This window comes from Cupressus sempervirens, chromosome 8 (assembly GCF_028749045.1).
Source record: "Cupressus sempervirens isolate cs-2001-9-10 chromosome 8, ASM2874904v1, whole genome shotgun sequence".
NCBI classification, from domain to species: Eukaryota; Viridiplantae; Streptophyta; class Pinopsida; order Cupressales; family Cupressaceae; genus Cupressus; species Cupressus sempervirens.
This window is the reverse complement of record NC_143125.1, coordinates 699461320-699476591: the sequence shown is the minus strand read 5'-3', so window position 1 is coordinate 699476591 and position 15272 is coordinate 699461320. Positions and strand designations below refer to the sequence as shown.

The 15272-nt window shown below is 34.2% G+C and overlaps 1 protein-coding gene across 1 annotated transcript in view; it reads right to left on the bottom strand.

Moving 5' to 3' along the window:
* LOC149544373 (D-xylose-proton symporter-like 2) overlaps window positions 1-15272 on the bottom strand; it is a 205550-nt gene that overhangs the window by 133207 nt on the left and 57071 nt on the right. The window contains exon 3 of the mRNA XM_089798807.1: window positions 2223-2301. Coding sequence (XP_089654933.1) covers window positions 2223-2301 — 79 coding nt within the window. The remainder of the gene's footprint in view (window positions 1-2222; window positions 2302-15272) is intronic.

Here is a 15272-nt window from a genome sequence, read left to right as displayed (position 1 = left end):
TATTTGGCAAACAATTTTATTTTATTTTTTGGGGGGGGCGGGGTGGGCACATTTATATTATATCTGATTCCATATTATACCAGCCAGATTAGGGGTGTGTCCAATGTGTAAGGGGATATCAAACCACTAGGGTACAACCCTTAATATGACTTGTCTTTTTGCCCTTTAGGAGTATTGACACTTCTAAAATGTGTTCTTTATGTCAGGGCAATGTCATTCTTTTAAATATGATTTCCTTATGTCCATTTTGGTACAAAGATCTGATATATACTTTGTATTTTGTTTTCCTGCTCGCATTGATGGCTCAAACCAATAATGGACCGCCCTTAAATTACATTTCAGATTATTCCTCTTTATTTACTCCTTATCCCTCCATGCTTGCTATTAAAGTCGAGCTTGCAATTATATATTATCCAATTGCCTAGGTGACATTTTGTAGGGTCCTTTAATACTTTTAATATTGATTATTAGTTATACTTCGTGATGTATTGTTTCATAATTGGTGGTATTATTATTATATAAGTCTTTTTAATACCATTGGTTATTATTGATCTTTATTCATTTAGTATTGACTTATTATTATTTTAAAGATTATATATTTGTTTACTTCACCTCTAATCAATATATTGATTAGCAATATAAGAATTGATTTTAAGATTATTTAATAATTTACAATGATTGTATTATCAATACTTACTAATATCAATTATGTTTTCCATTTATATATGCTATTACCAATAATATTTTTAGGTTCCATGTGGATAGGTTTCTATATTTTATTATTTATTATTTAGATTTCATCTCAAGGAAGGGATATTACATTATGCGCCACAGCAGAACACATGCACAATATCACAAAAACTTAAGAATAATTTATACCATAATAGTTATTAGACAAGCTCCTATAATGACTAACAATCTAATAGAATACTATTACAACCTCTACTTTGGCAAGCATTATGTTATTAGCGACGAAGATATCTGATAAAATATAAAAACAGAAGATGTACGAAAGACTATTCAGTTATGACCTACATTTCACTTTTTACAGATAAGAAGTCTGAAAGTTGATAATTCTTTTCACAATTTATACTGTAGAACCCAGAAAATCTTGTACTAAAATGCAGCTTCCTAATGTTCCAGATCCATGATATGCTCAGTAGAAGATACTAGAGGGTAATAATCAAGACAGACAAATATGAGCCTATTAGAGGAGTGCATACCAAAATTCGGTTCCCAAATGACCATCTGCAGCATGGACTTGAGTGAAGAGGATGGACAAAGCATGAATGTCTCTAGTACCTTCATATCTAATAGATAAACTTAAAGCTGTCATCTCTGCAATTTGATGCCCAGTTCTTTCACCTTGATAGTGAGCTTATTTTAGTCTAGATCAGCTTTCAGTTGCTTTATAAATATTAAACCAACCATTAGTAGGTTCTGATTCCTTCGGAAAGGCTGCAGCTAAAAATGACTGCATAAAAAACAGGGAAGTAGAAAGACCAGCACAACTGGGTATATATAAAAATGGTTTGGTCCTTGGAGTAGCAGGCTGTGATCCTTCTCAAAATACTGAGCCACTAGTCACTAATCATGGAAGCCCGGATGCAGTGCTGGTGGAATACTAGAAAGTGAAATAGAAACTAAAATTAGAGGTGCTGCATAATTTCCATGAGAATTCATCCTTGACATCCCTGCAGGTTCTCATAATATGTGAAGAGACATTGTTGAGCCAAATATCTTTCGACAAACCTCTATCCTTCAGTGTTTGAAGCATACTGGATAATTTTGCTGCATTTTAATTTTCAGAGGATGGCATGAGCAGAAAACTATTGTAATTCAAGCATATGACCAGAGCAAAGAGTCCTTATATCTGTAGACATAAGCTAAAAGAACTGTTGGCAGTTTCAATCAGTGGATGAGTAAATAATGGTATAACAGGTGAAAATGGATGGAAAACAGTAGATCTCCCACAACAAAGGACCTTTAGGCACTCAACCAATACAGGAAGGAGACCACGGACTTCATCTCCCTACTCCATGTTCAAAATAAGGTTTGTCAACCTCTAAAAACTCCCAGGTAATGCAGTTATATAGCACCCAATCCATTTTGATGATTCTGAATAAAGGGACCTAAATTATAGTTAAAAGTTAAAATACAAGAGCTTCACAAAACCAAATGAATTAAGCTGATATTTGAATCAGAGGGAAAAGTAACTATACCTGTAATGACACAGAAGCCCCTGAAGTGGCACCAATGTCATAGCCAAATAATAGACCTCCCAAGGCTGGGAACAAAAATCTGCATGGTACAAGTCAGAAATGTTAATGAGCTATTAAATAGAATTTTAAAAAACATGATGGTTTGCCTCACTTTAATGTATTTGATTTCATCCTGTCATATACAAATTGAACTGAAGTCTTGAAAATGTATAATTTAATCATTTAAATTTAAAAATATAAGCTGCTTTCTACATTCAAGTGGAGGGTCACTGCTAATGCTTTCAACCAGAATACCATAGAAATAAACAGTGAACAGAAACAAGTAAAACAAATATGCAAGAATAGCAGATATACCCTGGAAAAACCCACCTACTCAAGGGAAAAACCCAGCCACCCAAAAAAGAACTTCTTTATTGAAATAATCAAAGGGACTCAATAGAAAGCTCTCAAGCTTTAATCTGGAATGAACCTTTCACAGAGGTTGTTAAAACTTAACAATCACTCATCAACAGTACTAAAGACAGATTGTCTCTCTTCACACACACTGTAATACACCACAGAAATGATACACATAATCCCAGTGGTATCAATCAAAGAAAATCTGTCAGTAAAACTTCAGTAGACATTCACTATCTTCCTACTAGCTGATCCAGTGATTATTTTTCTAACCAATGAACTCACTGTACAGAAATTCGTGATAATGATAATGCATGTGTCGTTAGTGTATCTTTCTCCAACACTAGAATCATCGAATTGTCTCCCTAACTGAAGAGACTTTTGTGGGAAGACAAGAGACAGCTGTTACCAGCACCGACAAGACTCTTTATTACATTGATGGTAAACAAAAACATATAAAAATGATACAGAGCAAAGAACCAATGAGATACAATGCAAAGTGAATACTGGATGCCAACTCATCTAATAACTAGTGCCATGCAATCACAACTGATGGGCTTTCCACGTAGATGCCCTTTCAGTGATGACACTGCCAAGAAATGCGAACAGGTAAGCAGACCATAAAGACGCCAATTCATATGGACGTGTTCATGACAAGAAAACTCCAAAGGAAAAACACAAGCACAACATGAACTATCTCACAAATACAATGTCTTTAACATTCCCTCTTAGAAAGAAAGAGACCATTTATGAGTCATGGTGTATCTCAACCTGAGAAGCACAATGAAGCTGCAAGAAAAATGTCAATAACAAAATATCTGTAAAAAGTTAAAACCCTCAATAGGCTATATCCTTAACAAACATCAATTTCCTTTTGCTAATCAACAATTTGATATTTTCTCAAACATTTGGCAGGCAAATTATTATCACTCGATAAATAATGCTTTAGATTCATAGCCAGCTGCTCGCAATTTTAATTGATTAAGTCTTTATCAATTTCGACAAATGAACACCACTAAACAATTCAGAAGTAATTCTATAATTGATGGCAATGCTACTAATATCTAATTTTAAAATTGATTTCTAAAAATTTACAAGAATGCAATAATGAACTTGGAAATTGACTTCTAATAGATGAAATATGGATTGCAGCTCTCATGAAATAGTCCAATTTACTCGTAGGTTCATAAATACATGCTCCTTGCTTATAATTGTAGGTGCTCTAAAACCTGATTGCTGCCCTCCAATAATTGATTGCAGCCTTCCACAAAGTCTGAAATCGCTGCCAAATATAGGGACGACAAGCATAATACATTCCTCTTTAACCACGCCAAACAACAGACTATAATGGCGTTCCAAATCACAAATTCTCCAGCCACAATGATATTCCCAGGTACAGTGCATAACAGTTGGGAAATACTATAATTTAATTAAGACAATTCTCAGAATTAATTCGCAATACCTCAGCTGTGAATTACCAAACATTTCTTAATTCCAAACCTTTATACTTCAGCAAGGGCAAAGAAATCGGTAAACTCAGAAACTCTTCATAGGCAACAAAAGAAAATAATCAATCGGATGCTTTACTCATCAAATGGGCTCACATTTATAATCTCCAAATGGCACAAAGCTTCCCAAATGAGCTTCAGTTGAGAAGCTTCCCACACACAACGTTAGAGCATAATAAAGTGTCATTATAAACTAATTTATTAATTGCTTTTGGCTCTGAAAATGACCTTTTCCACCATAACTTCAAATTCTGACATATAAGGCCACTATTTCTTGTTCCCATGATTTAAAATTGTTTGTCCCCATTCCAACGAGCTATGATACTGAGGTGACCAACCAACAACACTAACAAAAATAGCAACCTCAACGTATTCAGATGAATAATAATAATAGTTCACCTGTCTTGCGAAAACAACTAAAGAAGCATCAGAATCAAAATCCGACAACACCAAAGTGATCCTGATGATGAAAGACAATGACTGAACCTGATAGGGTGACTTACTATAAATAGACACTCCCTCCAAGATTCTTGGAGCCCAAACCAGAAGCCCAAAATAAAAATTGAGATCATCCTCCAACTCCTCTGTCTCAGTTGAGGTCATCAGAACCAACTAATTGACTTACTATAAATAGTAAGTCCCTCAAACGGAGCCAAAACACACCATAGGCTACTAGAAAGCCTATAACCACATAACTAGGACCTGAAATCCTACTTTCAGCTCACGAGGGTTGCGATGGTGAACTGACCCGACCAACTGCAAGAACTTGCTAAAAATGGAGACATTACAATATCACCACAGATTTTCTCAATATAAAATTGCTATCTTAGGATAACAATGTTCACCGTAGCTGCTCCCAGAGGGTGAAACAAAAAACACATGAAATCAATGTTGTGATATGGAGCCTAATCAGACTTAGAGGTTTACTCGACGCGATTGCCCTCCAGATTATTTCTATTGGGATTTAGGGGCAACGCCCCCAAAATAGGGTCAAGGAGCAGCACCCTTGTGGGGTCCTGGGGCACCACCCTTGTTGGTGTACGTAGCCTAGGGATTGGGTGAACCACGTTAAATCTTGGTGTCTTGTATTCTCTTTTATGCGATCTACTATTTTCTGGTATTGGTTATATTTACATGTAACTATAATTTCTATCTGAGGTTAATCTTAATAATCAAGTCATGGAGCCACACACGACATTCACGATGGCTACTCCCAGAGGGTAAATCCACCATAGTTACTCCCAAAGGACAGAACAAGGGATTTCACCTCAAACTTCTCTCGTAGAGAATAACTCATTAACAAGGGATTGCACCTCAAACTTCTCACATAGAGAACTCATTAACAAGCAATTTCATCTCAAACTCCTCTTCTAGAGAATAATTCATTAACAAAGGATTTCAACTTGAACTTCTCTCTTAGAGAAGAACTCGTTAAGAACTCATTAACTTGGTATTGAGTTCTTCACTATAAGAGAATGGTGAGATCTACTAAGTACATTGAAAAAGGGTCTTAGAGGAAGGTCAACTTGGGGAATCCAAATGAAGCAAGTGAACTAGTCTCGCATTTCTCTAAGTTGAATTTGTTATTTGATTGCTTAATGTTGATGGATCAATCAACTCCAATTCATGTAGCAAATTCTTTTACAGAAGGCTTTTGTCAAGTCTTTTTTTTTTTTTTCTGTTTATCAAGTCTGTGCTTGATTTTTGAGGCTTTCATTGTCACTTTCTATGTTTTTGAGTGTGTGTTTCTTAGTTTTTAGTCTTTTGGTTTTGCTCAAATCATTGCTTTCGGTTTTCCCTTTGATTTGATCTATTTTAGGTCTTAATCTGAGTTGGCAATCAAAAGATATGGCCATTTTAGTGCCCAAAAAGTGAACCTTTTTATGCAACAACATGAATTAAAAATATCATGTTATATTTTTAATTTCACATTCACTTTTTTGAAAAATATAACTTAAATTCAATTTATGTTATGTTTTTAAGTTAGTTTATCAATTAAATTTTCACTTAAGTTAACTATAGTGCACTTTATGTTATATTTTGTAGTTGACTTGTTTTTTTATTTTTCACCTAGGCGACTATATTAACTATATAGTTCAACTTAATTTTTGACATTTAAATCAAATGATCTAGTAAATATTACTTATTCAATTATATTTACACATTCTATTGTTAATATGCTAATGTAAATATAATTTATGTCCTACTTAAGTAATATTTTATCAAAATTAAATTGACACGTGCTTAATAAAAACAATTAGAAGTAGACCTTTTTCATGTTATTAAATGTAAAAATCACTTAAAAAGTGGACCTTTTTCATGCCATTGCATGTAAAATTCAACTTAAAGTATAAAATCACTTGGAAGTGGACCTTTTTGGTGCCATTGCATGTAAACTCACTTAAAAAGTGCAATGACATCAAAAAGATGAGCTACATGTGTTATATGCATATGCACCAAAAAGGTGAGTTTTTGCTTTGAGTTGCATATGCATATAACTTAAACATGCATATGCACCAAAAAGGTGCGATTTGCTTCATATAACATTTTTAATATATGTATAAACCTCCAAAAGGTGTGTTTTGCATTGAAACACATGTATTGGCCATTCCAAAACCCATTTTTGGAAAAACTTCATGTATTTGGCTCTCAAGAACACGTTTTTGGTGTTTTTGATTGATTTCTTCCATGGATTTTCTTCAAATATTCTCCTTTAGGGTTGTTTTTGCAAATCTATGTGTTTCCAAGCATTAAACGTTGAGATTTCATGCAAAAAATGTTATTTTGACTCCATTCTTATGGCACGTTTTGGCAAAAAATGCCTAAAATTTGTCATTTTAGCTCATGTTTTTGCTTGGAAAAGAGGCGTTTTGGCATGATCATCTATCTTCAATGCACCAAGGGTCACATTTTTGCATTTGAAAGTGAAAAACAACCAATATAATGCACTTGGTAATCCACGTTTTTTCCCAAAGATATCTCATACACATGCATTTGCTAAAAACGTTGAAGTTAGGAGCATTCTTAGGGCACATTTTTTGCATTGTCCATCAAAAATGCCTCATTTGCTGCCCCTTACAGATTTTTCTTGCAAAGTTTGAAAAGGTCTAACATTGTTGGAGAATTTTTCAATATTGGAGCTTTTCCCTCCATTTTTGGCACATAATCATCATGTAAGTGGACATTTTCCTTCTTGCTAATTAATTTTCTCTTATCTTGCTAATGTTATGCACATTTTAGCTTTGATGATTTACACTTGTTAATTTTTTTGCCATTGAAAGTGTATTTTTCCTTTAAAAATGACGAAATGTTTCATTTTCATGTTTTTGGTTTTTTCCCAAACTCCAAATTCAAAATTACATATTGAAGTGTTCTATTTGTGGACATGTTTGAGTCATTTGCCAAAGGTACATTCTTCTTAAGATTTGTATTTGTATTTTGTGTGTTTGCTTTCGGTTTTTCTCCATTTTCGAGAAGTTGCAAGTTATTTCCCAAGAACTTGGTCATGTTTCACTTTACTTCACCTTCCATTTCATGCAAGAGCATCATTTCGTTCCATTTCCATCTTTCCATGTCACAACACTTTTCATCTCATTCACCAAATACAATTACATGTATTTCATCACATTCATCATCCGCACGTACATGTAATCTCATTTTCCATTTCCATTTCCATTTCCAATCCTCACTTTTCACATCCACTCGCACGACATGATTACATGAAAAGTCTTTTGTGTGATTGCATCTCTAAAACCTGTTTTTGACTTAAAGTCACTTTTTAAAAGGTCAAAAATGTCATGTGCATGTTTTCCCATGTACTTTGACTTAACCTTTCCACAAAGACGATTATAAAGTTCATTTCACCTCAAGTTTCATTCCATTTCCATCTTTTCATATGCACTTACACCTCCATGAACAAATACATGTCATTCCACTTCTCGTGTCATTACACTCTTCGTATCCCATCCGTTGTCCACACTTACATGTAAGCTCATTCTCTCTCCACATCCACATATCATCTCACTTTTCATTCCTCATCACATATTGCATTTACATGTAATCCAATTTCCATGCAATAACATCTTCAAAACCTAAGTCACTTTTTGGAAATTAGCAATCTCCATTCGCACACATTCCCATGCATTCCACTTTCACACATCCATTTCCTTCCATTTTCACTTTCATAATGTTTCCCTCCACCTTCCATTTTCATCCACTACATATGTATGATGTCTCTTTTTGAGATCATCGCATTGGGTCTACAAAGTATCTAATCCATACTTGAGCCTTTGTTGCTGATCAAGAATCAACCTTTATGGCGATTTCCTCTGATGATGTATTTACGTTTTGGGATTTTTGTGTTGCAACATAAGCACAAGAGATGCCTTCACCATCTAAATCTAAGGGCAAAATGAAATACCAGTTTGATAAAGAGTTGGCTCATGCAACTCCATCTCAAGTCACATCCATTCTTGACAACGTGTTAGACACAAAATTTGGACATGCAGACATGACTAATTTTCTACGAAGAATAGAAATCCTTGTTGGTCATGAAATGAAACATATCAAGACAAAATCATATTCACTTGGTATCTACATTTCTCATGGCTGCCATGGAACTTGAGTTTGTTCTCAGTTGCGCAAAGCGTTTTAGTCCAAAGTCAAAAACGATCAAGGATGTTGATGGCAGAGTTGTTATTAGTCTTGATCCAGAAGTTATTGAGCAAATTTTCTACGTGCCACATAATGCAAAATGCATAAATCAGACCAAAGAATCATCTTTGGAAATATGAAATTAGAAGAAGGGAGATTATCAGAAGTATGTAAGTCAATATTGGTTGGATTCCAAGAGGAACAACTTCTCGAGATGGCCAAAGACTGTTCACAGGTCGAATTTCAAGCAGGAGTACAAAGATCTTATCATGCTTCTCAGCAGGGTTTGTGTTCTTAAAGATTCCACCAATTTTGAACCATAGATGTACAAATTCATCTTCCAGATCATGGAAAAAAAAGGAACATATGTTTTGGGGAGAACTGATTAGTACTGCACTTTGGCAACAATTGCTCATTGTAGGGACTTCAATGCCTTTCTACACGAATTCCTACACTTCTCTAGACTCTCAACCAAAGGAGATCATCTACAGATTCCAATTTGGGATTACTATGATTAGATCAATCTAGCTAATTGTAAGTTTCATTTTAGAAGAGTTCAGGATGCTTTCCTTGGGCATTTCCAATGTTTGTTTGATAGACAGTTATCCATCAAAAGGGTATCTAATAAAGCTTGCGAAAAGGTAAATCGATATGGTTGTATCTTTATCCAGTTTCCAACTTTTACTTACTTAAGGGTTGGATATTTTAAAAGTGAGTCGTATGCCTTGCCTAGGTATGCTACTAACAAAATCATTCTAATGGAATTAGCTAGACAACTTGTGGAAGTTCAGTCTGATCAACATGCTTCACATAAGGCTGGTTTTGGTATTCCTTCTACTAAGCCCTTGGTAATTGGCAATTATTTGATCAATTTTGTACATAAAGCAAAAAATATGGAAACAAAATTGCAATTGATCACTTTGAAGAACTTTCACACATGTTCATCACATCGAGGATGTTTGGATTGACATGCGAATAGAACTGGATATAATGAAGATGGATTACTGCAAATTAAATTTGCAGCAAATCATTGATCTTAACATGCTTGAGATCCCATTAGATTTCCAAATTGAAGATGATGGCAATGTTCTTGATCCTGAATTTCATCAGGCGGGTTTTGATAAAAGATGCCCTTTTCCCATTCAATGGCAACAGAAGGAAGGTTCAACCATTCTTGATAGATTTCAATCCATTTTAGCAAACACCAACAAGTGGCTGAAAATTAAAGGCCTAAAAAGGGTTAATCCAAAATTGGGTTTGGATTGAGGAAGCTTTGGTCCTCCTAGAAGGAAGTCACAGCTGAAAATAACAGGTAAAGATGGAGCTTCTTCTAATGCAAAGAAGTCTCTTAAATTCAAGTTGAAGGGTGGAAAGGGATCTAAATCATCTCAAATCCTTGAACCAATTTAGGAATCAGACGAGGAATTAGAGACAATCAAACGAAGAAGATGAGGAAGAAGGGAAAGTTATGATCATATCTCCTCCAAGACCGACATAGACTCATGCACCATCTATACATGAAGCACCTTTTCTGGATGAGATAGATGATGATGTGAATTCATTTTCCACTGTTTTCACACCTTCTATTCTAGTTTCAGAAGTCAACACACTGGCTCTTCCTATTTCTTCAGCCACTCCTCTCATTTTAGCAAATGAACAATATGAACATTTGGGAAGTGTTTTTGAAGATTTTACAACTCTTACAAAGGGTCAAGTTTCTCAACTTGATACATCTCTGACAAGTTTTGAGCTATTCATGACAAAATCCTCTCATCATGCACTTATGAATTCAGTTGTGTAGAGTGAATCTTGCTCAGTCACAACAGAGATACAATCAGGATCAATGCCAATGGTCTCCACTGACCTGTTTCTACTGATGAAAGTTTCAGCTTGCCTGCATGGTTGAGCAAGATCACAATGAAGAGAAGGAAAGTGGTTGTAATTCGGATAAACTCCCTGTAAAGAAAACTAAGTCCAAAACTTTATTTTTTAATTATTTCAAGGATCTTAGTTGATTCAGAGAAAACCAAGTTTGTAGAAGTTGTCAAGCCACTAGTGGACAAACCTGTTGAAGAACTTATCCATTCTGATTACAAGTTCACTAAGGTAGGAAACAAGAAGCAGTCACGTTTGAGTTGCTTGCAAGCTGCTCAAGATGCATTAGCTAATGTGTCAAAAAGCAATCATGAATATGAGGAAAAAAAATAATCAGCTAAAACAGGAGGTTACTCGCCTAAATGAAGTCATTCGGTAACAATCTTCTCAAAGTGTTGTTATTATGTCTCAAACATCCAAGGAAAGAAAGTTGATTGAAGCCGCTAAGTCTTGGATAGGGAAGTCAATTTTGAAAGAGTTTGAGCCATTACAGAAACATTTACAGTTCTTAAGCATATCAAAGATATGAATGAAATGGAGAATGGAGCAAGGCTTGATTTCTTCCCTAACTCAAGAAGCATATGATTTGAAAGAGATTCTCAATGACTAGGATGAGATTGCTAAATTTGATTTATATGCCATGGTTTCATGTGACATTCTTTCATCCTATGAAATGTTCTTTAGGTATCAAGGGCTTATGGGTTATAAAGAAGAAACATTGAGAAAATTGGTTACAAAGTTGCAGACAGCTCTTGGAGATTGTCCGATGATAGAAACAGGAATTACATGTGATTTAGAGAGAATGGGATGTCAGATTTTTGACGAACATGGTAATCTAATTGCAGTTGAAAGAGCAAGTTCAAAATATACAATCAAGATCAATGTTGATTTAGATTCTGAGGATTTTGGTTCTCACACGATGAACAAGTTTGTCCTTTATAAATTTTCAACAAAACACTTGCTAGATTCTCTGATGACAAATTCTAAGGTTGTGCAATCAGCATATGCAGATGCAATAAGGATAGAGGCAATATCGAAGACAATGGAGATTTTTGATCTTCCAACAGTGCGTGATGTTATCATCAAGTTCAAGGCAATAAAAAACAATCTTTAAGATTGTTATTTTGTTTTTATTTCTCTTTGTAGATGAAAGAGGATGCATTGCATAAAAAGATGTACTTACATGTAATGCGAGTTGCATGTAATCCAATAATTTCTCTCCTAGTTAGACTTGGTCAAAGTTGGTTGAGTTGCTCCCACTTTTTCCTTCATCTTTTTCTCAACTCATGTGCCTATAGAAAGGAGTGCCCCCTCATTGTAAAATTATCTTTTATTGTATACAAGAGAGCTCTGAAGAAATTGTGCCAACAGAACTTTGTTTGTGTAGCACTATTTTGATAGAAAAACGAATACAAAGGAGCAATTAAGACTAAAGTTTGATTGAGATTGTTACTTGTCCAAATTAGAAGCTTTGTTTGTGATCTGCATATGTTATCTTTGGTTTATGTGATCTTGTGTTCTTGATAATTAAGTATAAAAAGAGCTAAGAAGCAATTGGAGCCAGATCTTTGACTAGGAGCAATTGTGTAGATATATAGTTAGAGGCTTTGTCTGTAGCTTATACCTCTTTCTTGATTCATAAAATAGTTAAGATTGTTAGGGTTGTAGCTTCTGTCGGATTGATTTCATTATGAGATACCTTGTTGATGGTAAATCATCTTTAAGATAAATATCTTATATATATAACATATATTATATATGTAATATAATATATATAATATATATTATACATTATATATTATTATATAATAATATATTACATATATGGTTAATATATTAATATTACATACATGCTTAAAGATGAGTTATACATGTGGTTATTTATTAACTAATGATGATTAACTATAGAGACATGTCTCTTCATAAGACATGTCTCCTCTCATATTTATGAGTCTTCAAATCTGCATTGGAAGACATCAATCACATTGGCAATGTTACTACATTTGCAGAAACAATCCTAGAAAAAACATGGTGTTAAAGCCAAACTACAAATGTACCATGAGAAATGAAGACAAATTATTTGATAGATGGAAGAATAAAATAACCAAAACCATCAAAGGAAATATACAAGGAAAGCAAAAACATATAATATAATACACCCATGGACAAGTGAAAATTAATAGCAAGGCAACAAAGACATAACATCGAATTAGAAAGAAGCACTGACGTGTACCACTCACAAGTCATGAGGAATCATACACTAACAAATCATAGTTGGCATTGAAGAAATTAACGTGCACAACAATGAAGAGCGGCAAGTACAGGATGATTCCATTGAGAATGGAACCCACGTGTAGTAGTAGCACATGCCCCACAAAGAAAGTAAGGTGTCATGGATAATATAAATCTTTCCTTACATCATTATTCAAACTTTATATGTATGACATGGTTCAAGCATCGAATTTAAAGGAGAGTGGAAAAGCATGGGTCCTCATAAGAGACCACCCATTGGATTGTATGGCGATTGCAATGATAGCGTATCGAAATGTATGCAAATATTCTCCAACACGATGAAATGGGTTTGAATGCCATGACAATGTGTCAATAGCATATGGATGGAATGACAATTTAATAGAATGATGAAAAGGATGTAAAGAAAATCTTACAAAGGTTAGAGGTCCCAATGGGGCTCATATCTACAACGTCAAGTCATTGAAGCATTTCATTTACAACGTGGTTTAGACATCTCGTAACTTTAAGTTCGTAGATTGGGCAAAGAAGAATAAGAGAGGCACATAATAATCAACACGATGAGCAGTGTGTAGGGAATGAAGTGAGCCGCAACAATGCATGATGGTAAGAAAATGGAACCCATGTCATCTAGTAAGGGACAAATAGGATAAAAGGTTTGACTTCCACATTCACCGTGCAAAAAGAAAGGAAGATATATCTCTCTTCAATAATAAAAACATCAAATAGATTGACGTAGCATGAGCTTGGTAAAGATATTGGGCACTGATCAATTAAGAATGACTTGAGTTTCAGGTAAGACAAGTACTACCTAAACCATGTGAGCAACATACAAGAAAAGTTATGACATTATTTTTTTTTTCCTTTGGCTGATTTATATAATGTAACTTTATATTTAGAATATAGAGGAAGGTATAGTACGCGGAAAATAGAAAGTAATAAGGATAAGAGAATGAATAATTTATATTTTAAAAATAAGAATTTTTTTAGAAGGTAGTAAATTCATTCTCTTAACTTATATCATTAATATAAATTGTTTTGGGTAAGGTGAAAAAGAGTAAGAATAAAACTTAGTAAATAATAGATTTCTATTTTCAAGTTAATATGGATTATTTGAAAATTCTCACTAATTCAAAAGGATAATATTTAATGATTATTTAAAATCTGATACTAGATCATTTATATATAGATGATAAATTAAAAATTGAATTTCTAATGTTCTTATAGTGAAAATATAATAATATTATTATTGAGAATAATTATTAAATGTGATTTTTATAATTATGTTGTAGGAGCTATTGCCTTGATATTTCTTCCTAGAATGTTCTTGCAGGAAAAAGAGGTAGATTAAGAATCGTGGATGAGTTTAAGAAAATGGAAGGACATGTTTGCTTCTACTATTAAGCTTAATGAATGTTTGGAGCTTCTATGGATGAAAAGAGCAAGTTGGAACTTAGAAAGAAGTCATCAAATTTGATGTGATGCAAAAGTGTTCAAAGACATAAGAGTGAGAATTTTATATTGTGGAGGGAATAATAACCAATGTTTCATTCCCACTTGAACCATTTTTAGTAAGGAGATGTTCCATGACCCTCATGGGCAGATAAGTACTCCTCTGAGGATGTTCTTGCAGGAAAAGAAGGTTAGTACCTTACACATGCTATCAAATATTGTGTTGACGAAAATTCATTAGTCATTTGATGATAAGGGTAAAGTTGTAACAACTGGTTTTCTCGGGTCTAATTTTAACATCTATCATAAGCATAGAATACAATTTTATCTTCGACTTCATAAGAAGGCAGTTACATCATTCATGTTCATGTGAAGAAGATTACCGTTAAAGTCAGTTAAACAAAATTTCTTAACTAAATACTTGAAATACTTTTTAATGAAATTAATTCAGAAATTGAAATCACATACCTCGGAAAAACTGAGACTGAAATTCATCTAAGTATGCTTCTGCAACCACCCGGGTTAGTCCACAAATATACTATAACAATTTCTCAAATCGACTGCTATCTCAAAAATCATTTGATGAATACCACTAAATACCATTATAACTTAAATTAGGGCATCACATATCATCTTACCAATTAGGGCATCAATTACCATCAATTTATTTAGGGCTTTTGGTACTGCTTTACCACTTAGGGCTTCTGCGACCACGGATTCAATTTAGGGCTTCCGCGACAACGGATTTATCTAGGGTTTTCGCGACAACGGATTCAATTTAGGGCTTCCGCAACCATGGATTCAACTAGGGTTTCCGATACCACGGATTCAGTTAGGGCTTCCAATACCCCCATTTCAATTAAGGTTCCAACTGTCACACAATTAATTAGGGCTTCGGATTTCTTTTCCTTCTGAT